Source organism: Muntiacus reevesi, chromosome 2 (genome assembly GCF_963930625.1).
Source record: "Muntiacus reevesi chromosome 2, mMunRee1.1, whole genome shotgun sequence".
In the NCBI taxonomy this organism is placed as follows: Eukaryota; Metazoa; Chordata; class Mammalia; order Artiodactyla; family Cervidae; genus Muntiacus; species Muntiacus reevesi.
This window is the reverse complement of record NC_089250.1, coordinates 157,567,542-157,595,058: the sequence shown is the minus strand read 5'-3', so window position 1 is coordinate 157,595,058 and position 27,517 is coordinate 157,567,542. Positions and strand designations below refer to the sequence as shown.

At 34.6% G+C, this 27,517-nt stretch overlaps 1 protein-coding gene across 3 annotated transcripts in view; it reads right to left on the bottom strand.

The window, feature by feature from the left end:
* ATRNL1 (attractin like 1) overlaps nt 1–27,517 on the bottom strand; it is a 746,492-nt gene that overhangs the window by 387,914 nt on the left and 331,061 nt on the right. For 2 of the 3 annotated variants that reach the window (XM_065923396.1, XM_065923397.1), the window contains exon 26: nt 25,542–25,620. In XM_065923396.1, the coding sequence (XP_065779468.1) occupies nt 25,542–25,620 (79 nt within the window). Of the gene's footprint in view, nt 1–14,356; nt 14,495–25,541; nt 25,621–27,517 lie in introns of those variants that run through there. The other variant, XM_065923398.1, reaches the window with a different exon arrangement.

Below are 27,517 nucleotides of genomic sequence, written 5' to 3'. Positions count from 1 at the left end.
GATAAAACTGTTAATGGTATAGTGAGATTCAGATTTTCTCTCTCCCTCACCCATTATATTCAATCTCTCAGCAAGAACTATACACTCTTCCTCTAAAACAAATCCTTAATTTACCTGTTTCTCCATCACTACTACCACCTACTTAGTCCAAACCACTAACATCTCTTACATGGAATATAAGCTAGTCTTACAAGGAATATAAATTTAGTCTCCTTACTTTTGCTTTTATTATCCTATAATCAATTCTCCACTTGGTACCTAGAGCTTTCTGATTTTCTTTTTACAATTTTACTGTAATATAATATATATACCAAAAAATTCACCATAACGTATAATCCAACGAATTTTAATATATTTAGGGAGTTGTGAAAACCATCTCCACAATATCTAATTAAAAGAACATTTCCATCACCCAGAAAGAAACCTCTTCCCCATTTCCAGTCATTCTTCATTCTCACATTTAGCTCTATGTAGTCTCTACATATCTGCCTTTTCTGCACATTTCATGTAAACATAAGCATACAATATTTATTTTGTGTCTGAAGCATACAATATATATTTCATGTAGGCTTCATTTTTATTTCGTTTCCTCTTTAACTAATAGATAATTAAATTTGTTTTGACTTTCCTGGCTGCTATGAAAATTCACATACACATCTTGGTGTGGACCATTTTTTTTTCATTTCCCTAGATAACTAGGAGTAGAACTGCTGAGTCACACAGTAATTCTAGGTTTACCATTCTGAGAAACTTACAACCGCTTTCCAAAATAGTTGCACCATCTTAAATTCCCATCAACAATGTATGAAGGCTCCAATTTCTCCTCCTTTGCCAAAATGTCATATTTACACAGATCTTAAAGACACTGGATACTGTTGACTAAGAAAATTAGCCACAACGTGAAAGTACAGAGTTATTTTATTTGGTGGGAATGTTAGGACTCTGAGCCTGGGAGACAGCATTTCACATTTCACGTAGCCCTGAGAGACTGCTCCTAGGAGGCAGAAGGAATCTATGTACAAGTTTGCAACGAAGAGGGCAGGGCAGGCAGTCTGAACCGAAGATTATTGCTAAGTAAGGAAAACCAGATATCAAGTTAAGGAATTTAGTGCTTTTCAATTTATGGGAAGATGCAGGAGTCTTGGATTATTGAAGTCATTTCTTTCATATGCATCTCAGCTATCTGTGGCCAGCATCCTGTCCTTCTGATTTCTCACATCCCCCCTGCCTCCAGTTCATCAGCAATTACCTTGGGGGATGGGGGCATCTGCTGGGTCACAGGCAATGGGTGCCCTTTTGGGAGCCCTCATTCACCTTTGGAGGCCTGAAATCCCTGATGGCTGTTAGATCCTTGTTTATTGATATGGCAGGAGCTATTTCACTTCACAATACAAATTCAACACAAATTCTTAAGAAAAATACTCAGTAAAATAGAATTATAATTTCATGGACAGATAGATTAATCAATCAGCCCTAAACTCCAAAACATCTTAATGCAAAATCATTGAAGAGGTTTCCACCAAAGTTAGGAACAAGACAAGGACATCCACCATCCCCATCATCACTAAGAACACTGTACTGTAGATATCAGCCAGAATAATGAGACAAAAGAAATAAATCTAAGGTATAAACGTTAAAAAAGGAAAAATAAACCTGTTTTCAGCTGATGTGATGGGAACCCATAAGCATGGACCAAAAAACTATTACTGATGTTCAGAAAATTCAATACATCATAAAGATGTTAAATTAAAAATATGAATTTAGAGTATTTATATTTGCACACATCTCTGTGTGTCTGTGTTTATAAACTTAAAATATGCAAAATCTACTTGAAGAAAGCTTTAAAACATTCCTTAAGGACACAAAAGTAGAACAGGAAGACAAAAAAAAACCCCTAAATTTATAATTTTAATTCAATCTCAATAAGCATACCAATAGTCTTTTTTCTCCATAATGTGACAAACTGACTCTAAAATGTATTTATAAAACAAATTATGTAAGAATACACAATAAAATTATGAAAGTAAAAGAATGAGAGGCAACTAGCCTACCAGAGAGAAACTGTAGTGTAAGGCCTCAGTGTGGTGGTGGTGGATGAACAGACAAGCCAATGGAAGCAAACAGCACAGAAATCATCGGAATTTATAACATGGTAATAAAAGCATCTCAAAATATTTAAAGAAAGGAATTTATCCATACACAGTTATGGAATAATCTAAGAGCCATCTAGTAAAAGATAAAATTGGATCAACTAGTTAAATATGTGGTATATTAAAAATAGTCAAATAATTTTCAACACTTCTTCCATGAAGAAGACAATCTATTTCTCCATACCTGGAATCTGAGCTAGTCCTGTAACTCCTACTGCCTGCATAGTATAGTGGAGGTGACACTGTGAAAATTATAGGCCAAGCCTATAACTGCAGCTGCCACTATCTCTCAAAACTAAGCTATCATGCTATCAGAAAAGCTAGCAGTCACATGGACAGACTCGCCTGCAGGAAAAGTGAGGCCTTAGCCAACAACCCCACTGAGCTCTTAGCCAGTGGCCAGCTTGTCACTGACAAAGATTCTCCAGTCCCAGTGGAGCTGCCAAAGCTGATGCCATGTCGTGCAGAGACATGCCACTTCTGCTGAGTCCTGCCTAAATGCTAAGCAAACAAATGGTTTTTCTTATTTTGAGTACTGAGTTTGGAGGTGGTATTTAACAACTGAGTGACTTAAAGCAACAACGAATTACTTCTCACAATTCAGTGGGTTATCCAGAATGTTCTGCCCCACTTGAAGCTGGCTGTGTGCTGGGATGGCTGCAATCAGCCAGAGGCTCAAGTGAGAGTTAGCCTGGGCTGGACGGTCTAGCACATCTGAATATTCCACCTCATCTGGAGATGACCGGAAACTCATTGAAGCTACTGTCTGGTGGTGCTGGTCCTCGCTGATCCGGGCTCTCAGCTGGGGCTGCCTTAATATACATTGGCTGACTTCCAAGGAGTGTTTCATCAGTAAGCTTCCAAGATGGAAGAACAACTGTCAGTTTAATGAAGGACTGGGCCTCAAACTAGCAAAGCATCACACCTATCGTGTTTGATCAGACAAAATACTCAGAGCCCCACTGAAGAGTCAGTATAGAAAGGGTGTACTATATACAGGGTGTAAATATCTGGATATATGGGCCATTGGGGGTCAGCAAAGTAAAAGTCTACACAAAATGTAAAAACTGAACCTCTAACATTTCCAGATAAAAACATGGGAAATTTCCTTATAATCTTAGAGAGGGAAATCTTTCTAACTCTGGCTCAAATTCCAAAACCAGAAAAGAGAATTTTGAGAGATTTGACTGCATTAAACATAAACAACAACTCCATGTTAAAAGAAAAATAGGTGAAGAATCAATAGCAAGCTGAGAGACATACTTACAACTCACACCAGAGAAAAAAAGGTTAGCCTCCTTAAGTATAAAGAGTGTCCAGAAATAAAGATGAAAAAATCAACAACCTCATAGAAGAGTGGACAAAGAGCATGAAGAATGCAGGAAGAGAAAAACAAATGACCTTCAAACATTGTCAACTACTCTTGACTTTACTCTTATTCAAGAGATACAGATTAGAACCACTTTGAAATACCATTCCTTGACTGGCAAAAATACAAAGCTTGACAACATACTCTTCATAAAGCTGGTGGAGAAACAGTGGTAAAACTATACTTCCATTATAAGCTATAAAAATTACAATGTCATTACTATTAAGCCAGTAACCCCATTTAGAATTTATACTGTAGTCATATCAGTAACACATAAAAAATAATCTATATACAAAGTTTCAAAAACTAAAAACTAGCAAGCGTCATTTATAGGGTCTAAGCAAACTAAAGTGACAGTGACTCAGTTGTGTCTGACTCTTTGTGACCCCATGGACTATACAGTCCATGGAATTCTCCAGGCCAGAAAACTGGAGTGGGTAGCCTTTCCCTTCTCCAGGGGATCTTCCCAACCCATGGATCAAACCCAGGTCTCCCACATTGCAGGTGGATTCTTTACCAGCTGAGACACAAGGGAAGCCCAATATAGCTAAGGTACAGTCATTCTATAAAATACAATGTACCTGTAAAAAAAGGAATGAAGAAGGTCTGCAATGCAAAGATATTCAGGTTATATTATTAAATGACAAAAGTTATGTGTACCAGAGGATACATACCATCTTCATTCTAAGATGTGACTTTTTCACATTTTAATATTTCTGACATTGCAATGTACTTTATAATTAATGCCACGTCACAGTCTAATTGCCAGCATTTTTCTTTCTTGGTGATACATGAAAATGTTGTGCATTATATTGTGTGCTGTCAGGTTTGAAGAAATAAGAAAATATGTTACTTTGTATAAGAAATGAGTCCAAAATGCTATATATTTGCCTTTGTTGATATTTGTATCAATAAACCTGGAAGGACATGTAAGAAATAGTACTCTATGTAAAGGAGTAGGCAAGGTTACATCAAGATGTGAAACTTCTCAATGTATAAAAGTTTATTTTCTTATAATTTTAAACTATGTAAATACATTACTTGTCTAAAATTACACTTTATTAAAATAAAAACATACACTGAAATATCAATTTTAAAATAATGTTCAAAAGAATCTACCTTTGCTTTTTACTCACCACATGATTTTCTTGCTAAGATAACATCTGAGTTTTTGCCAAACATTAAGAACTTGCTAAGAACTTTTCATTAAGAATATAAATTCTTGTAAAACAATAAAATTGGAGTTAACATCCAGTCCCTGTAGACATTATCATTATGGACAATACTAACTGAAACTAAAGGTATAGAAGTATTATTGCTGTAATTTAAAAGCTTTAATACAACAAAAAGCTAAAACATAATTTTAGAAATTGATATACTATCTTCAATGAATATGCTTTATTCTGATTAATGCTCCTGTACTCAGGTTATTAAGATCACTTTCAATATTAAATTTTTGGCATAAAAAAGATGAAGTCAATTAGAATTTGTTTCATTTCTTGTGAACTTCAATATTGACAAAGGACTTACCACAATATCCTTTTTCCTCTAGCTGAAATAACACATATCACCAAGATTTAATAGCCTGCACAAAGTGTGCTGGCCACTTACTATGTATGACAATAACCTCTGCCAGACGTGATTCTATGCACCCACACTCATAAAAAGTTATTCTACTGTTATCGTTAACTGCCAGCTTTCAGCGTCAAAGTCACCTTCATTTGAAGTCCAACAAACATTTATCTTAAGAAAAATAAAAAGTAATTCTAAGAACAATAATGAGGCATATTAAGTAGAGTAACAACTAGATAAAGAATGATAGTACTCAAGCTGCCACCAAATATTTCACTCATCAAGAAGCAAGACTGTAAAGGTTTTATAAAGGTTAAACAAAAAGGAAACACAGACAGTGTGATTACTTATTATGCATTATTCTCCTTGCAAGTGCTTTCTAGAGAATTTATTTGGTTTTCACCATCCTAATTAAACTTACTGTTATTAAAATGCCTCCTAGTTGTTCACTAATGAGCAGATAATTTGCTAATTATGAGATGTAAAAAATGAGTAAGTCTTAACAAAATAAGGAAAAAATATGTCCTTGCATTAATCTAAAATTACACCTTAACAAAGACTTAAGAGTAAGTACATGATTTTACTTTTCAATTAAAAATAGAATAAAACTATCAACAGAGACTTCAAAGTGAAATGAATCTTTACAATTCTTGATTTTTAGTAGGTTGTTGGCTGTACAGTATCCCTGACCAATTCTTCTGACATGTACTATTAATTAATATATATTTTTCATGATAAAATAGATCCATCAAAATTATATGAAAAACAAATTTAATTAGGCAAATCCTAATTTTTAATTAACTTCTGGAACAAAATGAGATGTTTCTGTGGGAAAAAAACTTAATCACACACATTTCAAAAAATTATTAAATACAGTAGTTCATTTTACCACAAAACCATAGAAAACAAAAGAACAGCAATCTAAAAGAGCACTAACTCTATCTTTGTAAAAATTTAAGATTACTAAGCTATTACCTGAGACATTAAAATTCTGAGAACTAATTATCTAGCGACGTAAGTTTCCACTCAGAGCACGATCCTACTCTCAATCCACTCTCTTTAAAAGCCTAATAATTTTACAGACTTTTAAAATGAAAAGCAACCATTGTACCCAATATTGAGGAGATGCTAGACAATATATATTAAGCAAATAAGAAGTTCTTGACACACCCTTTTTGCATGACCTAGGAGACAGACAGGTACATTACTTACTTTGTTTTCTCCAAAACTGGATTTCAGCTGCCAGTAATTGATGTCTGGTTCACCAACCAGTGTGCAATTAATTGGCTATTAATGTGTTGATATGAGAGTTGGACCATAAAGAATGCTGGGCACCAGAGAATTGATGCTTTTGAATTGTGGTGCTGGAGGACACTTAAAAGAGTCCCTTGGACTAAAGAGAGCAAATCAGTCAATCCTACAAGAAATCAACCCTGAATATTCACTGGAAGGACTGATGCTGATGCTGAAGCTCCAATACTTTGGCCACATAAGTCGAAGAAACAACTCATTGGAAAAGATCCTGATGCTGGGAAAGGCTGAAGGCAAAAGGAGAAGGTGGCAGCAGAGGATGAGATGGTTAGATAGCATCACTGACTTAATGGACATGAATAAGAACAAACTCTGGGAGATAGAGAAGAACAGGGAAGGCTGGCATGCTGCAGTCCATGAGGTTGCAAAGAATTGGACAGGACTTGGCAAACAACAATGTGCTAATGTCCTCACGTTAGGGCAGCCTCCAGGGGTCTGTATCACAGCTCACGGGCAGGACACCTGCATTCACAATGTCTCCCCTCTTACCTGGTGTATCTTACAAACATATCCTTTAAATGAGTACCTGTCTTGAAATACGGAGAAGGCAATGGCACCCCACTCCTGTACTCTTGCCTGAAAAATCCCATGGACGGAGGAGCCTGGTAGGCTGCAGTCCATGGGGTCGCTAAGAGTCGGACACGACTGAGCGACTTCACTTTCACTTTTCACTTTCATGCATTGGAGAAGGAAATGGTAACCCACTCCAGTGTTCTTGCCTGGAGAATCCCAAGGACGGAGAAGCCTGGTGGGCTGCTGTCTATGGGGTCGCACAGAGCCGGACACGACTGAAGTGGCTTAGCAGCAGCAGCAGACTTGAAATAGGCTGCTATGCTGATGCGCTCAGACGTGGCCGACTCTTTGCGACCCCATGGACTATAGCCTGCCAGGTTCCTCTGTCTATGGAATTTTCCAGGCAAGAATACTGGAGTGGGTTGCCATTTCCTTCTCCATGAAATAGGCTAGACAGCATAATATGGAAACAATAACACAATTTCTAGCACTATTTTTGTAGTAGACAAAGAAACTGCAACTTGAAACACTCTGACAGCTTCACTTGTTTGAACTGATGGAGAAAAAAACCTATAGTAGTACACAGAGATTACAATTTAGCTTGCATACACACTTGGTTCATACTCATCAAACATTCAATAGTCTCTATAGAATCATGTAGCAACACAATTGTCCTAAAATAATAGTGCATTTTAATTGATTTTTGCATTTCAAAGCATTTTCCATATAGAAAATAATTTTATGCAACTTATATCAATATCCCAAGATAAAAGAATAGCCAAAGGTTATATGTAAATTACTAATTATCTAAAGGAAGTAAAACTGATTTACAGCTTAATTCATGTTAGCTCATCTGTTAGGCAAATAACTATTCTGAAAGTAACAATAAATCGTCCACAGCTATTTGAGATAAATGTTTTACATTCAGTGATACAATATAAAACCAGCCTAAAAAATTTGTGCATTTCTCTCATTTTGATTAGTAACTATGTGCTTTATGTAGAATTGTTTAAACAGTTATGAATGGTTTTTGAAAGTCAAATATAATTTTTCAATTATAAACCTCACTGGAGTCCACAATGTCAGTACTTCAGGAAGTAGTAAATTAATGCTTTACAGTGAAGCAATGTAAAAGGAATAGACTAAACAGGATTATGTCAACTTGTATTTCACAGAAATAATTTGGATTTTTTAAGAAAAATACACTTTTATGCTAGTAGAAATATTTGATAGAGAGCAATATATAAAGGTAGACCATTAAAGATGAAGGCAGAGTAATCTCTCTCCAAGAAAACATAGAAATAAAGGGAAATTTATGCTAACCATATGCAGATTTTAAATTTGGGTGTTACTATAGTCCAAATTACTAGAAGCTGGAGAGACTAAACTTGGGAAGCCCATTTCAAAATCACTGTAAGTCAATTTTCAAAGCAAAAAATTAGGGCCAAGGTAAATAAATACGAACTGCACTAAATGAAATAGGTGGAAGATCAGTAGTTGAGTCTGATTTGTGAATCTGTACCACCCTTAAAAACAATGCTATCATACAAACTTATAACTACATCACATAATGACTATACAATTACATAGCCTTACCATACAACTTCATAGCCTTACTATACCAACACAAAACTATTTACACATAAATATTTTTTTAAATTTAAATGAAGCAAAAATAGCATAAGCCAAATTTTATTATTTTCCATTTATTCACATTTCAGAGTTGGCAATATAATATAAAGTGGTTTTACAATATTTTATTTCTCAAAGATTTTAATTTAGTTTGTTGTGCCTTAAACTTCTTACTGAAATCCTTAGGAATTTTCTTATATGATTATTATAAACATTATTATAAACATTATTACTTATTTATTATTATAAGAGCAATGAATTTTTGAGAGGTACTCCACTAGGAGTGTGGTTTTAAGAAAAATTTCTCAGTAGCAGAAAGGGAATGTAAACAAACAATCCCTTGTAAGGTTAAATCAAAAAATAAGAAAATCTGAGGAATAAACCTCACCAAGGAGGTGAAAGATTTACAAAACACTAATAAAGGAAACTGAAGGTGACTCAAAGAAATGGAAAGATAGCCAATATTATTGGATTGGAAGACTTAATATTGTTAACATGGTAATACAAGTCAAAGCAATCTAAAGAATTAATGTGATCCCTATCAAGTACCAATGACATTTTCCAGAGAATTAGAACAAATAATCCTAAAATTTATATGGAACCATAAAGTTCACATAATTGTGACAGCAATCCTGAGGAAAAGGAACAAAGCAGGAAGCATAATCCCCCCATGTATCAAAATGATATTACAAGGCAGGAGTAATCAAAATAGTATAGTATTTGCACAAAATCAAAAATATGGATCAATGGAAGAGAACAAGAGCCCAGGAATAATCCCACACACTTATAGACAAAGGAAATATACAATGGAGAAAAGATGTATCTTCAGCAAATGGTAATGGGAAATTGGAAACCACACGTAAATCAATGAAATTAGAACACACTCTCACATCATGCACAAAAATAAATTAAAAAATGGCTTAAAGATTTAAATATCAGACAAGACACTATAAAACTTCTAAAAGAGAACCTAAACAAAACATTCTCTGACATAAATGGTACCAACATTTTCTTAGGTCAGTCTCCCAAGACAACAGAAGCAAAAGCAAAAATAAACAAATGAGATCTAATCAAGTTTATAAGTTTCCACAAAGCAAAGGGAACCATAAATAAAATGAAAAGACAACCTCACAAACTGGGAGAAAATATTTGCAAATGACGCAACCAATGAGGGCTTAATTTGACAAATACACAAACACTTATATCAGTTTACACACTTTCGACTCCTCACTATTAGATATGAGATATTATTTTAAATAACAACTAAGAATTACAAGAATTTTTCAGAATTTTAAAGTTAAATGCTAAAATCTTCCATACAGGGTGTATGTATTATCTATCATCAGAGTAAAACATAAGGGGGCAATGTATGTGCACAGTTACTTGTATATGCATTGAATAATTTCAAAAGAATAAAAAACAAAAATGCCCTGGTAACATGGATTGGCTCTAGGAAGGAGAGAATTGAGTGATTAGGGAATAAGGGTGCAAATGCTGAATTTGAAACAAATATATCACTTATTAAAATAGATATTAAAAATGAAACAAGTAAAGGTAATAAAAACAATGTTTCATATGATAACAATGTGCCCATGTTTACTTGCAATAGAGAGGAGAGTGACTGTTAATATTCTCTTTCGCTATTAGAATATAATTTTATATAATATAAATTACCAAAGAATTAATATAAATTAATATAAATTACCAAAGAAATGAAAAACATGTGTCTAGGAAGAAAAAAGGGAGGGGAAAAATTCATGCTTGTCCTTAGCTAATCAAATGAGTTTGAGTTTGCATGTGCTAGGGAATAAAGAATCTAGCTGTGATTGTCTGCCCTTGATTAAGGTACTGGTTATACTGTAACAGTGATTTCGGACTCAAATTAATTAATATACTAAAATAGCTAACTACTTCAATATTGGATTCATTCAAGTTCTACAAAAACCATGTTCATTAAATATACTATTCTAATAGTGTTTTACCTAAATATCACAATTAAAGTATATGAACATTTCAGTGAATGGCAAGCCAAATTAGACCATAATTACACAGATATTAAAATAATTTTAAAATAAATAAATGTAATATACTACATAGCAAGAATATCAGATAATTTCTTGATAAAGACAGTATATGTCATTAAATGCCAATTTAGCATTATTTCCAGTACAACTCTGACTCTTGGGGATGAGAAAGAATTGCCTCTCTAAAGGGGACATCAAAATCAACCAGGGTAGACATTTTCAAATCACACTATTTTGAAATGTCCTCTTTGATTAAGAATCCCTAATACAGTAAACTTTATATATGCACATGATACTACTCTAATGGCACAAAGTAAAGAGGAACTAAAGAGCCTCTTGATGAGGGTGAAAGAGCAGAGTGAAAAAGCTGTCTTGAAACTTAACATTCTAAAAAACTGAGATCATATTATCTGGTCATGGCAAAAAGATGGGGAAAAGGTAGAAGCAGTGATAGATTTTATTTTATTTTCCTGAGCTCTGAATTCACTGCAGATGGTCATTACAGCAATTAAATTTCCTTAGAGCTTACTCCTTGGAAGGAAGGCTATGACAAACTTAGACAGTGTGTTCAAAAGCAGAGACATCACTTTGCCAATAAAGATCCATATAGTCAAAGCTATAGTTTTTCCAGTAGTCAAGTATGGATGTGAGAGTTGGTCCAAAAGGAAGGCTGAGCACCGAAGAACTGATGCTTTTGAACTGTGGTGCTGAAGAAGACTCTTAAGAGTCCTTTAGACAGCAAGATCAAATCGGTCAATCCAAAAGGAAATCAACCCTGAATATTCACTGGAAGGGCTGATGCTGAAGCTGAAGCTCCAATATTTTGGCCACCTGATGCAAAGAGCCAACTCATTGAAAAAGACCCTGATGATGGGAAAGACTGAAGGCAAAAGGGGAAGGGGGCAGCAGAAGATGAGACAGAGAGCATCAGTGACTCAAGACATGAGTTTGAGCAAACTCTGGGAGATGGTGAAGGACAGGAAGCCTGGCATGCTACAATATATGGGGGCGCAAAGAGTTAAATACAACTTAGTGACTGAATAGCAACAACAATTTACAGTAAACCATTACTGTAAATGGAGGGTGCGAAATATCAATTGTTTCAATTTATTGTTTTCATGTTCCTTTTAACATAGTTGAATTATTAGAAAAAAACAATTCTTCAGGGTGCTGATATTATTAATAAAAGCACTTTCATTTTGAAACAAAAATACTAAACACATGACAGAGATAACTATATGCTGTTAGGTAACTAAACTAATTTTGGACAAGCTATAAGTAATGCATTACAGTAACTATATATACAATGCATTACAGTAACTATATTCAGTCAGAACATAAATGTTTTGCTGAAAGCAGATTCTAATTAGAATCAATAAAATATATTTTTAAAGTTCACAAAGAGAAGAAATTTTAGCTCATAAAATTATACAAACTGCTTAATTATGTATTAGGCTTAAATGTATATATAAATGCCCAAGTATTAATAGTAAACAGCTATCAAAAAAGTGTACAGTGGCAAGGGGGAGGGTGTAGGAAGGAAGTAGGAGGTGGGTATGCATGCAGGGTAAGTCACTTGAGTCACATCTGACTCTTCGTGACCCTACAGACTGCAGTCCACCAGGCTCCTCTGTCCATGGTATTCTCCATGCAAGAATACTGGAGTGGGCTGCTGTGCCCTCCTCCAGGGGGACCTTCCTGACCCAGGGATCAACCCGCCTCCTGCATTGGCAGAAGGGTTCTTTACCACTAGTGCCTCCTGAGAAGCCCCAGGAGCCAGGCAGAAGGATTCTCAAACACAGACATGAAAATTATGGAATATTCTTATATGGAACAATTCCTTACTTTAAGGAATCTTAAAAATATGAATGATGATAATATGGAAAGATGGCAACATTATCTCCTACACACTGAACTTTTAATACAATGCAGAAAAAGTCTATCTCCATCATTCCACAGTAATTTATGGAAAACAAAGGGTCATAAACTGCTGCTTTGCAAAATATATTATTTGAGCAAGGGCAATGCAAATTCTAATAAAAGAAAAATTCTTCTAGTAACCAGGTATTTTTATGTAAGAGGGAACATACGAGTCCCTAGTCACCCTCCCCTTCTCCAGGGGATCTTCCCAAACCAGGGATCAAACTCAGGTCTCCCGCATTGCAGGCAGATTCTTTACCAGCTGAGCCACAAGGGAACCCCAAGTATACTGGAGTAGGTAGCCTATCCCTTCTCCAGGAAATCTTCCCAACCTAGGAATTGAACTGGGGTCTCCTGCATTGCAGGCCAATTCTTTACTAACTGAGCTATCAGGGAAGCCCATCCTAGTCACCTGAAAGTGAAAGTGCAAGTCACTCAGTTGTGTCTGACTCTTTGTGACCCCATGGACTTTACAGTCCATGGAATTCAGTCATGGAACACAGTCCATGGAATTCTCCAGGCCAGAATACTGGAGTGGGTAGCCTTTCCCTTCTCCAGGTGATTTTCCCAAACCAGGGATCAAACCCAGGTCTCCAGCATTGCAGGCAGATTCTTTACCAGCTGAGCCACAAGGGAAATCTAAGAATACTGGAGCAAATCTTCCTGACCCAGGAATCGAACCAGGGTCTCCTGCATTGCAGGCGGATTCTTTGCCAACTGAGCTATTAGGGAATCCTAGTCACCTAGTAGGTGTAAATACAAAACAAAAATGGATCTCTATTTTAGTTTGTTCCCTGTAATACTGACCCAAGTATATGATAGTAAATAAGAAGCATCGATCTTGGATTTCAAATATAAAATGTAATTTACTTACTTTGCTCTACTTATTATATTAATGAAGACTCCATTTACATTGTTGTTGTGTTCATTGTTAAGTCCTGTCAGACTCTGTGTAACTCCATGCTATGCAGCAGGCAGCAAATCATTTATGTTATACAATACCAAAATTAAACAACCAGTTTAAATGTGTGGCTTTTTTTTTAAGTTCAATTAAGTTCAATCAACTATATGGTTACCTTATCTGTGTGATTTAATGACAATCATAGAGTGTACAAGTAGAAGGATTAGCTTTAGCCTGATGCACTGAACATAAATTCCCCCAGAATAAAATTCAAGAGTGTAAAATATATACACTTTGCAGGTACAAAAGTCCAACTGAAGCCAAAACCCTCTTCATGCACACACTGCTATATTTAAAATGAATAACCAACAAAGACCTACTGTATAGCACAATGAACTCTGCTCAATGTTATATGGCACCCTGGATGGGAGCGGGCTTGGGGGAGAATGGATACATGTGTATGTGTGGCTGAGTCTATTAACCTGAAACTATCACAACATTGTAAATCGGCTATCAGTTCAGTTCAGTTTAGCCGCTCAGTCGTGTCCAACTCTTTGCAACCCCATGAATCGCAGCACACCAGGCCTCCCTGTCCATCACCAACTCCTGGAGTTTACTCCAACTCATGTCCATCGAGTCGGTGATGCCATCCACACATCTCATCCTCTGTCATCCCCTTCTCCTCCTGCCCCCAATCCCTCCCAGCATCAGGGTTTTTTCCAATGAGTCAACGCTTTGCATGAGGTGGCCAAAATATTGGAGTTTCAGCTTCAGCATCAGTCCTTCCAATGAACATCCAGGACTGATCTCCTTTAGGATGGACTGGTTGAATCTCCTTGCAGTCCAAGGGACTCTCAAGAGTCTTCTCTAACATCACAGTTCAAAAGCATCAATTCTTCGGTGCTCGCTTTCTTCACAGTCCAACTCTCACATCCATACATGACCACTGGAAAAACCATAGCCTTGACAAGACAGATCTTTGTTGGCAAAGTAATGTCTCTGCTTTATAATATGCTGTCTAGGTTGGTCATAACTTTCCTTCTAAGAAGTAAGCGTCTTTTAATTTCATGGCTGCAATCACCATCTGCAGTGATTTGGGGTACTCCAATACAAAATAAACAGATTTTAAAAAAATAATTAGCCACACTTTGTATTTTAAGTTCTCTCTTCCTTCTCCTATCACACCTCCTCCTTTGCTAACAGCTATTTTGAGATATTCATATACAATACAATTAACCCATTTAAAGTATAAATTAAATGGTACTTAGTATAGTCACAGAGCTGTGCAACAACCAACATCAATCTAATTTTAAATATTTCCAATGACACAAAAAGAAACTCTATACCTATTAGTAATCACTTGCTATTCAGCTGCCACTCCTGCTCCTCAAAAACCAATGACCTCACAGCCCAAGGCAACCATGAAATTATTTTCTGTCTCTACAGATTTGCCTAATGCTATCAAGGTTCATCTACTGTTGTAGCATCTATCACTACTTCATTTTTTTCTAATACATGGTTTGGCTTTTTTGACCCTCTACTGAAATTCTCATGTGATCAATGTCCTTAATTTTCTTTATTTGGTGTATTATATTGACTGATTTTTCAGATGTCGAACCAGTCTTGCATCCATGCAATAAATCCCCCCTGGCCATAGAATATAATTCTTGTGTTGTTGGTATCAGTTTGTTAGCATGATCTTCAGGATCACAAATGGATACTAGTCTGTGCTTGTCCTGTGATGCTGTAGTCTGCATTCGTGTATTAGGATAATATTGGTCTCACAAACTGAGTTAGGAAGTGTTCCTTCCCATTCTGGTTTTTGGAAGAGTTTGTAAAGGATTGGTACTAGTTCTTTAAATGTTTTACAGGATTCACCAGGTAAGCCAACTGAACCTAGATTTTTGTGAAATTTGTGAAAATTTTTAAAAAATAAACTTCATTTTGTAATAGTTTTAGATTTATAGAAAAATTGCAAAGATTTTTTTCCAGAGAGTTTCAGTATGTCCCATACCCAGTTTCTCTCATTAGCATCAGTTTGCATTAGTATGGTATATTTGTGACAATTAATGAACCAATATTTATTTAGTTAATAATTACTAAAGTCCATTAAGTAAATACTTAGTTAATAATTATTATTAGTTATTATTATTTAGTTAATACTTAGTTATTTAGTTAATAATTATTAGCTAAAGTCCATTAAATAAAGGGACCATTCAGGTCTCTTCCTTTCTAAACCAGTATCTTTTTTGATGTTTCAAGATCCTTTCTAGGAGATCACATTACATTTAATAGTTGTGTCTCCTAAGGGTTTGATGAGTACTAATCAAGTTACTTTTTTAGAATCCAGTATTGTTCCTCACCTAGGACTGACCTAATGTTTCACTCGTGATCAGATTAGAGCTATAGGTTTTGAGGAGGAAGACCACAGAGATAAAGAACCTTTCTTGCCATATCATATCAGAGTTACATACCGTCCCCCTAACAGGAGGGCTACAGTCCAGAGGGTCGCAAGGAGTCAGACACGACCAACGCGACTTAGCACGTAGCACACATCACTGACAAATCTTTGTTGATGCTGGCCTTGACCACCTGGTTAACGGAGTGTCTGCCAGAATTCTCTGCTGTAATGTGATTCAGTTCTACCTTTTTTACCCTATTCCTTAATGTGTTCTTTGCAAGGAGTCACTATGTTTATCTCACACTTAAGGAGTATGCAGTTAAGCTCCCCTTTAGGGGCAGAGTACCTACATAAAATGATTTTTCATTCTTCTTAAAGGGACAACATCAGTTCTGCCCCATTTATTAATTTATTTAATAACTTTTTATCAGTGTGGATTCATTAATATTTATTTTATATATCTGGTTATAATGAAACATTACTGTTCAAATTGTTCCTGCGTGATCATCGGAATTGTTGCTGGTGGCTCTACTGTCCCTTTGTCCCTTTGACTCACATCATTGTATTGTTTCTGTGGGGGTGTGTGTGTGTGTTTGAACAATTCCTAACATTTTGGCAGTATAAAAAACTCCAAACTCAATTTTTATATTCCCTGTCCCAGTCCTACAATTGGCCAATTCTCGAAAACACCCGGGTTTCTTTCATCTGAAAATTGTGCTAGAAAGAAAGGCCTGGGCACTATATGTGCTGGTTGCAGACAGGACATTGATCTATCTAGTGGGAAATTTTTAATTTACTATTGCAATCCTTCCGTTTGTTACATGATTCAGATTTTATACGTCTTCAATGAATTAGTTTTGACAGTTTTTCCATGTCTAGGAGTTTTCCATTTCAGCAAAATTATCCAGTTTGTTGGCATATAGACATTCACAATGGACCTTTGGATGCCTTTTTATTTCTAGGAGGTCAGTAATAATATTGCCTCTTTCATGTCCAATTTTAGTGATTTGAATCTCCTTTTATTTTTGGTTAGTGAGCTTTATTGTCAATTTTGCTGATCCTCCAAAGAACCAATTTTTGTTTTCACTGATTTTCTATTTCTTTTTTTGTTCTCAATTTCATTAACTTTTCCTCTAGTTTTTATTACTTCCTTCATTTTCTGCTACCTATATATTTAGTTTGTTCTTCTTTTCTAAGTACTTTAATGTGGAATGTTAGGCTACTGATTTAATTTCTTTTTCTTTTTAATATTTGCATGTGCAGCTATATATTTTCCACTGAGCACTCCATCAGCATTGTCCCATAAGTTTCAGAATATCACGTTTTCATTTTCATTCCTCTCAAGATGTCCTGCTTGTTTTGCTTCATATTCTTTTCTATTATGCCTTATTGCAGGATACTGACTATACTTCCCTGTGCTATACAGTAAGACCTTATTGTTTATCTATTTTATATTAATATGTAGTAGTTTCTATCTGTGAATCTCAAATCCCTAATTAATCCCTCCCCCAAGCCCTCTGTAACTACAAGTTTGTTTTCTACGTCTGTGAGTCTGTTTCTGTTTCATAAATAAGCTCACTGGTGTCATATTTTGGATTCCACATATAATTGCTATCATATGTTATTTGTCTCTGACTTACCTCACTGAGTATGAAAATCTCTAGGTCCATCTATGTTGCTGCCAAGGGCACTATTTCATTCCTTTTTATGCTGAGTAATATGACACTGTGTATGTATACCATGTTATCTATAACCATTCATCTGTCGATGGATATTAAGGTTGTCTATTGTAAAAATTGCTGCTATGAACACAGGGACATGTGTATGCTTTTGAGTTATAGTTTTCTTCAGATACATGCATAGGAGTGGGACTGCTGGATCATATGGTAGCTCTATTTTTAGATTTTTAAGGACTCTCCGTGCTGTTCTCCATAATGGTTGCACCAATTTACATTCCAATCCACAGTGTAGGAGGGTTCCCTTTTACCTACACCCTCTCCAGCATTTGCTATTTATATATTTTTTAAATAATGGCCATTCTGACTGGTGTGAGGTAGTACCTCATTGTAGTTTTGATTTTCATTTCCTTAATAATTAGTGATGTTGAACATGTTTCCATGTGTCCTTTGGTCATCTATATGTCTTCTTTGGAGGAATGTCTGTTTAGGTCTTTTGCTCACTTTTTGATTGGGCTGTTTTATTTGTTATTGTTATTGAGCTGCATGGACTACTTATATATTTTGGAAATTAAGCCTTTGTGGTTCATATTATTTGCATATATTTCCCCCTAATCTGTAGAATAGTTTTTTGTTTGTTTTGTTTATGGTTTTCTTTTCAGAGCAAAAGCTTATAATTTTGCATAGGTCCAATCAGTATTTTTCAATTCTGATTTTCCATTAGGTTCTCTTTATTTTTATAACTGTGTCTTGTTATTGGTATTCTCTATTCAGTGAGGTATTTTCATCCTCCTTTCCTGTCCTTCTTTAATCACCATTTCCCTGGTTCTGTGGACATATTTACATTGGCTGCTCTGAAGTCTTTGTCAGTGAAATTTACATTTAACTGCAGAGTTCTCTCACAAGCAGGTTCTGTTGCCTGCTATTTGTCCTGTGTATGCACTGCAAAGCCATCTTTCTTTGCAAGGCTGATAATTTTTTGTTGAAAAACACTGACATTTTAGGTAATAGACTGCAGCAACTCTGGATAGTGATTCTCTTCCCACCCCCCACCCAACACACCCAACACTTGATGTTTTTACCTGCTCGTTTGCGCAGGAACAATGCTGGGCTATTTCAATGAAGTCTGTTTTCTCTGCAGTGCAACCTGTGACCTTGCTCCAAAGAGACTGGAGCTTTGGGCCTGTGCAGTCACCTGAGATGCCAGTGGTTTGATCAGGGCTCTCTTTGACTGCTTCTTTCTAGATCTTTCCATTTAGCTACCTACTGTCTTTAATATTACACTCAGCTGTGAGCCTCATGAATTAATGCCTGATTATTGCTTCTGATAATGCTCTAGGGCTTCAATTGCTTTGTAATCTCACCCACTTAATTTGGGGCCCACTGTAGGGAAAACGGCTTCCCAGGTGACTCAGTGGGTAAAGAATCAGCCTGCAGTACAGGAGCCATGGGTTCAATCCCTGGGTTGGGAAGATCCCTGGAGGAGGGCATGGAAACCCACTCTAGTATTCTTGCCTGGAGAAGCCCATGGACAGAGGAGCCTGGTGGGCTACAGTTCATAGGGTTGAAGAGAGTCAACCATGACTGAAGTGACCGAGCATGCATGCAGGGATAATATTTGAGACCAGTGCTTTGATGTTTTTTACAACCCGAGGAGGAATATTTGTCATGTTATATAGCCCTGGATCTTTCTAGTAAACTTCTAGTTGATTTATGATTTAGCTTGTTGGTCTCATGGAGAAATGAGTCTCCTCTATTGATTACCACCACAATCTCCATTGTTTTCAAGAGAAGGTTTAGGGTTGAATTTACCTATAATTTGTTCCAAATAAATTCAGTTCACTTAAAGGGACAATTCTAAGGTCTCCATTCTCACAACCACTTCTCATCCTAGGCAAAATTTCTATGCTACTGCTCCAGAGCTGCTGGTAGGAAAAGTGGCTCATATCTCTCTTGATTAACTCATCTATTTCATGAAGAGGGTGCTAGAAAGGTATAACAGACTTTGTGTACTAGCAGGAAGATAGTGCTCTTGTGTCTCTTTCTTTTTCATAAGGGCACTAATCCCATCACAACTGTACCAACCTCATCTTCCAAAGACCTACCCTTCAAATACCATCATGTTGGGGTTCAGGGCCTCAAATATGAATCTGTAAGTGAACACAGTCAGTTTATAACAATATATTTGTATGACTCAGGGCTTAAACTCCCCTCTCTTGGTGATATCATCCAGTCTCATGGCTTTAAATGCTCTCTGTATCTATATTCTGAGATTCCCAAATTTATCTCTCCTGTCCAGATCTATTTCCTCATCCAGAATCAACTTCTGCTTCCTTGACTTGTCTAATTATATATCCAATGTAACATGTAAAACTGAACTGTCAAACTTAACACGAAAAAATAAACTCATATCATCAAACCAATTTTACTTGCAATCAACTCCATCTCAGTTGATGGCAACTTTATCTTTACAGTTGCTCATACAAAAACTTTGAAGTCACACTTGTTTTTATAATCTTTTGAAGTCATGCTTGGTTTATTTCATTCTCACACCACCCCATTCATCTAATCCAGCTATTATCTTCAAGAAGTACTCATAATCCAATCACTTCTTGTCACATACACTGCCACCTCTTGATCTGAGCCATCATCATCTCTCACAAGGTATGGTAATAACCTACTTACTAGTATCCCTGTGTCTAAAGGGTCTGTCTATAATTTAGTCTCAACACAGCAGTGGTACTATCAGTTTAAAAGCACATCCTGTTAACTCAAATCACTTAACTCCTCTGTGGAAAACCCTTCAATGTATTACTATCTCTCTAAGAGGAGAAGTCAAAGCAGTTTCAGTGCTAATGGTGCATATTATAATCAATTATGGGCTTAACAATGGATACATCAAGCTGAGACTCAAAGAAATTTTGATTTATGAATCAGGTGGCTGTGGAGTACTGGAGTGACACTCAGGGATACATAAATATATTTTTTAAGATCTACAGGTGATTCCAAAGTACCTGCTAGATTGAGAACCCCTGTGTCAAAGTGGATGCGGAAGAGGAAAATAATCCTAAATATACAGGAGCTGCTGTTACTAATACAAATGCATAATATAACACTAGTCATTATTTATTTTACATATCAACAACCATAGCTAACTTTTGCTGTAGTCTGGTAAGTAACAGGCAGTGAGGTATTCAGCACATATTAACTTGTTTAGTACTGTAAATCTTATAAAGTAGGCCCTACCATATTCTATTGACTCTAAGACATTGTTTTCACATTTTAATATCTCTCAACTCTGATGTGTCTTACAATCAATGAAACTGAACAACCAATACTGGCCAGATGGCAGTTATGATACAGTTGTCATTGCTTGTGCAGACACAAACTTGATTATTCTAGTCAATAATATTATGTGAAATAAACAAAACATTTTTCCTTAAGTTAAAAAGTGATTTATGAAAAACTGAACTATGAATGTGAACAAGTTTTGGTAATAGCTTAACCAATTTATTTTGCTTCTACTTTCCGTTCAATGTATATATGTGATGATATATAATAAAATCTCTATCTAAGTAATTATTTAAGAGTCCTTTGAATAAAGTATAAAACACTCTTAGTGGCAAGAGAACCATAATTAGTTGGCAATGGTCTTTCTCTTACCTCAAATAATAATTGAATTGTATCATCGTGTTAGAGTAAGTGTTAAGCAAATATAAGGTGATACTAAGGCCATTAACTGCAGGGATAGACATTACATGAGCTCATAATCATAATAATGATTTTAAAACTTCTTGCTTTTTTGACAAAGGAACATGTTTCACGGAAAGCTTTATCTAGATACTGGAATCTTTGACTATTAAAGTAAAATGCAAATTCTTAAAGTACCAAGAAATTCTATAAGAAGCTTTGTATAGTACCTCAGTAATTAATTTTAAATTTTTCACCCAAAATAATATTTTCTCATTACTTTCTTCACTCTACGTCCACTTTCCTCTCTCTAAATAAATTGGGTGTATTTCCAAAGAGGAAGAGCAACTTACTTTATAAACATTGATTCATTGCATTAATAATATTGAGATGAGAACACATTTACTGCAAATTTACCCTCTCAGAGATGATTTTATCATAAATTATTTACTCATGACATGTCTTTAGTAAAGTATAACAATGATATTAATTCTTCTCTGGGTAATGTGCTTGCCTCAAGAAAAGTAGTTTGCTACTCAGAGCTACTAGATTCTATTTATGAGTTTTAGTTTATTATTTCTAACTCAAATTTCAGATAGATTATGTTAAATTCTAATTTAGGCTCTATGCTGTGCAATTTGAAATGTGTAGGAAAACAGAGCAACATGAACACAAGATTAGTTACTCAGTGGACACTGTCTTATCCCCAATATTGTTCTTATTGATTTTCAAGCATTAGAGATCCATTACCATGCTATGAAAGATAAGCAAATAATGTGATAATGATCTATAATAATGTGTTTTTATTCTTTAAAGAACAGTAAAGAGAATTAAAGAAATAAAAGCTCCTGGTATAAGAAACGCAATCATTCAAATACACAAACCCACTAGAAATACGAAGTTGATTAAACATAACCTTACCTTTGCTTATGGGATCTATTATTCCATAGATATTTCAGTTAGATTTTAATGGAGGCATAATACAGTTAAACCACCCAAAATAAATGGGAATAAATGTGTCAACTGAAAAAATTAACTTCTTGTAACTATTAAGATATGCACAATAGTTTCACTTATGTTAGTCAAATATAAGAGTAGATTTCTTTATTGCAAGGAGTAATCATAACATTTTAATGAGTGTGTGCCTTTTGATACCTATTCAAATCTCAAATTTCAGTTGAAGCATGAAAATTATTAAGTACGGCAATGCTATTTTAAAAGTCTCCTTTTAACATATACTAGGTCCTAACAAATGTTTTTGTAATGTAATAACTATCTAAAATTAAATATGCCGCTGAAAATGAAGGTTTTCAAAACCTATGTAACAAGCATAAGCCATAAAAATGAACTAATTCTTCTCATATATAATAGTAGTTCCACTGATCAATATCCACTTATTGTATCCATTCATTAGCATAGCACCCCCACATACACATACACACAAAAGTTTCATGTTTTTAATGGAGTTGTCACAGAAATGAGTTTTGAGCTCTTATATGAAGAGGTAACATTAAAATTAAAGTCCTTTATAGTTCCATTTTTGTGTTTTTAAGAGCCCCTGAATTCCAAGAGGTATTATTTGAAGGCAGGAAATTATCAATGGGCTTCTGATATTAAAATTATAACACAAAATTCTATGTGTGTGTTTATGAGACCCAAAGTTTCAAAGAGCTAAAAATAAATCAGGAGTATATCTGGTTTAATTAACACAATATATTTTTAAAATATTCAAAGATAATACTCATTTTAAAACAGTCCTTATATTAAGACAATCAAATAACACAATTTCTGTAACAAAATTGTAGAAATACTAAAAGGAAGAATCTTTTAAATGACCTTCATTTACTGTTACAGATAAATTGTCATTCTACTGTTCACAGGGATCTTTGCCATTTATAAGAATGTCTTAATGCTTTAGAGAAAACAACATCTCCATGTAAAGAAAAAATATTGAGGTCTTTTCCTTTTGGGAATGTTAGTGTTAATCTATTAGGTATGACTGAATAAAGACAGATAAAAATACATTTTAACCTCCATTTACAGAAAGTCTATAAATGGAATTATCACATTTGTTACCACTATGTAGTTAAAAGTCTTTGGGTCTCTAAAATCAAAATGACAATCTTTTAATAATTAAAAAATTACTAATTAAATAGATGTCTGGTAGTCATCAAAATAATGTCATCTTAACTTTGGACATCAGCATATGAGTGGTTTCTAAGACATTTGGGATTTTATATTTAAAAGACTTAATAAAATTATAAATGATAAAATTCCTCATAATATTTCATAACATATGATATTGTAACATAACATGATCCTTCAACAGGACAGATTTTTAAATTTTTGTAGAGTTAGCAAATTAAATGCAAATATTATTATACTCTAAAAAGACTCATCACTGAGAAGATTTGGAAAGAAGGACATTAAATTGCGGATTATCAAGAGGACACAATAACATTTAAAACCACAGATCAGAACAGGTCTAGAGGTCCCTAACCTAGTTCATCCTTCCTAGTTTTCCTTCATTCTCAAATGTGCAACACATACTTTGAAAGATTTTGACTGCCAGTCAAAAATTAAATATATTTATATTTTTTTATTTAAAATTTAAAAAATCTTTATATATCTGTATTTTAAAAATTAAAGCAATTTCAGTTTGCTGGAGCATCCGATAATATGCAGTAAACATTACTATACTGATGTCATAGCTTAACCAAAAATAATTTGTCGTTTTGAAAAGTGTGAAAGTTTCATAATTAATTGAACAATTCCCACCATTTTTCTCAAATATTTAATAGCTTATAAACTTCAGTCATTAAATATAAACATTCCTACAGTTCTAGGAACCTCTAACTGAGATTAAGCTATACAGTGCAATACAATCTCTTGAGAGGAAAGCAAATTCAATTAGACCACTTACACAGCTAGTTAATGACAGAGTTGTACACTGATCTTTCCATAATGCTATATTTATATAGTTATATTTTATAAACTGTAGAAATCAGACACTTAAACATTGCTAATCATAATGAGTATGAACCCAGTCTCCCTGATTGCTCCTGACCTCGTTTTTAATGAATAGAGGCATAAAATGTCACTTGTTCTCTTCCATTATGGAAAGTCTTCAAACTGCTTCACTTTTCATTTGTTTTACCCTTCCTGAATCTATACTTTTACCTTAACAAATTGCCTAGCATGTATAGATTTCTGATTTCTACACAGAATTCTTTTTGCAAAATATTTATATATTTACATTTTAAAAACACCTTTTAAATTGGATTACTTTTTATCATAGCATCATACCAAGTAAGTCCTCACTGACACTGCACTGATCATATGCAGAAAATCAGAAAGGTGGAGGGAATTAGGATCAGAAATTTATGTGCAGGGAAGTGGTTTCATGTTTGCAAACACAGGTAGGCACTGGATATTTGAAAACAGAATAATTAAGAAGAACTCATGTTATTTACTAATTCTATAATTTGGAATATTCTGGATTGTTTTTAAACATAATCTTTTAATATGTGAAAATAAGTAGGTAAGCAATTATATCTTTGCTATACATCACTGCACAAAATTAAACATATAAAAATATAGTGGGCAATGCAACAGCAAATAGAATGCTAATAATACTAATAGTGATAGACTAAAATAATATTAATAAAAACAGTAACTTGTTTTTCCATTATATAAAGCATAGAACAATAAATCTACTGTACACATGGAGTCCTCACATTATTATATTTCTTTGCTCTTTCAATTAACTAATATATACAAAGTTAAGAAACTATATTTGTATAATATATTTATATCATCAGCTATTGTTCCATAAGACTATTACATTTTTTATCAATTTTAAGATTATAACAGATACACATGATTAATTCTGCTATAGTAATGTATCATACTAAGGGGCAAGACAGACATACTTGGATTATCAGATACCTATGTAATGGAAAAAATTTGATTATCAAAAAATTCTATGAGATACAAACCAAAAAATTAATATTTATTGCCCAGAATATTCCTTTAAATTGTAAGAGTTATAAAAATAAATTATGTTTTTATAATGTGATTACCTAAATTAAAGTCATTGAAGGTTATTTAGTCAACAAAACTAAAATTTGTGTTCACTATAAATTCTAACACTATTTTTAAAAAAACTGCTTTCAACTAAACAATGCTTCTAAAGATATGGATTTAAAATGACAGTGGCAAATTTTGCTCTAAAGCTTAAAAATGCTACATTGATTTGTTCAATCTTAATAAATGAAATTGATTTGAAAAACTCTATTTGAAAGGAGCATGTCAATTAAGCACTAGAGATCCATATGTTTGTCTGAATCTTTAAATAAAACATTAAGTAATATTATTATTACCTCTCTCCGCCGAGAAGCCCAACATGTTTGCTTGATCTTCCATACCACAGCAGCCACCAATAATAAAGATAAAAAACAACTAGAAAATAAAACACAAATAAATTTAGCTTTAATCACCTGCAATATATCATGAAATAATAAAAGAATATGTAGAATATTTTAAAATATATTTAAGTAATCACTTTGCTTGGTATAAATTCAAGAAAAAAAAGGGTAAATTAGAAATTTTTAAAACATTCTCAAGTAAAATCGAAGTGTACAGGTGGAAAAAATAATTTATACTCCTTGAGATACAGTATGGTCTATCTCTCAGATTTTCTCTGTCAGAAGGGATGTAACTTTACAATTCTGTTGGTTTTACATAGCAATAAATCTATCTAGAATTGCTACTGAGTTATACATTTTGAAAATTTTATAAATTTAAAGATCACACATTTATTCATTTAAATTACCAGCAGCTATCTTATATCTGAGAATATTCCTATAGTTCTGAACTGAAGGCGATCTAGCTCTTTCCCCTCTGCCATTTAAAAACATCTAGATACGTATTGCTTTTGAACTGCAGTTTTGGAGAAGACTCTGACAGCAAGATCAAACCAGTCAATCCGAAAGGAAATCCGTCCTGAATATTCATTGAAAGGACAGATGCTGAAGCCGAAGCTACAATTTTGTGGCCGCCTGATGTGAAGAACTGACTTACTGGAAAAGACCCTGCTACTGGAAAAGACTGCGGGAAGAATGATAAGGGGACGGCAGAAGATGAGATGGTTGGATGGCATCACCGACTCAATGGACACAAGTTTGAGCAAACTCCAGGAGATGGTAAAGGACAGGGAAGCCTCGCGTGCTATAGTCCATGGGATTGCAAAGAGTTGGACATGACTTAGCAGCTGAACAACAAGATATATGTCTGATTATCACACTGGGAAAGAAGTACAACCATACTCTAGTGAGTACAGCTAGGGATGCTACTAAGTATCCTGAAATGCACAGGACTACCCCCAGTGACAAAGAATTATTCAATCCAAAACATCAGTTGTACTGAAGTTGAGAATCCCTGTATATGCCAATGTGTAAATTAAGAAATAATTCAGTTACAATTTATATACATGTGGTCAATATGTATGAAGTACAATATGCCATAGACTATGATAATGGAGAATATACATTTTTAGCACTAATTTCTCACTGATAAATCTCAAAATAACAGATTTATGTGAACATCATTAATCAACCGCAGACATACATTACTGCTTTTTTTCTCTTCCTTTGCTCTGTGGTCAAAGCTTATGCTATGAAAAGACCCAGAAGTGAGTGGAACCGGGCCACTACAAATTCAGTGGCCACTGGTCATTACAAAAAAAATCTGATCTTCACTCCTCAATGATAGTCGTTGTATTCATCAATTGATTCACTCATGAGCAGTGTAAATGTTGACACTTGCTTCTCTTGTCAAATCCTTAAATATATTTTTTTCTCCTTGCCTCACTTAGAGATCTTAGAGTACCTTTGAATGATGATGACAAAGACAACTCTAACACCGATAGACTGAGTAGGAACACATTCCAGATAAGTGCTAGGTATGTCACACTACTCTAAGTTCATTTCCAGATAGAATATACTATTCTCATTTTAGAAAACAACAATCCAATGCTCAGAGGAGTTCAAAGTAAGTTGCTTACAGTCATACAGAGAGTTTAAGTGATAGAGTAAAAATGCAAAATGAGCCATGTAAGCCTCAAACTCTTTCCTCCCCACCTGTTGGGAACTCTGAGCTTGCACATTATCTCACAACCAGTTGTTTTATATATTCCCCAGGATCAACCACCGAGGTGCCTTTCTGGTTTTTACATAACTGTCTTTCTCCCAGATATTTATAAATTCATTTTCTTCATCTAAATTCAATTTTTCAAAAGTGCTCAAGTCCCACATCTCCTAAAATATAAAATGCAATAATCCTATTCTATTAATCCTGA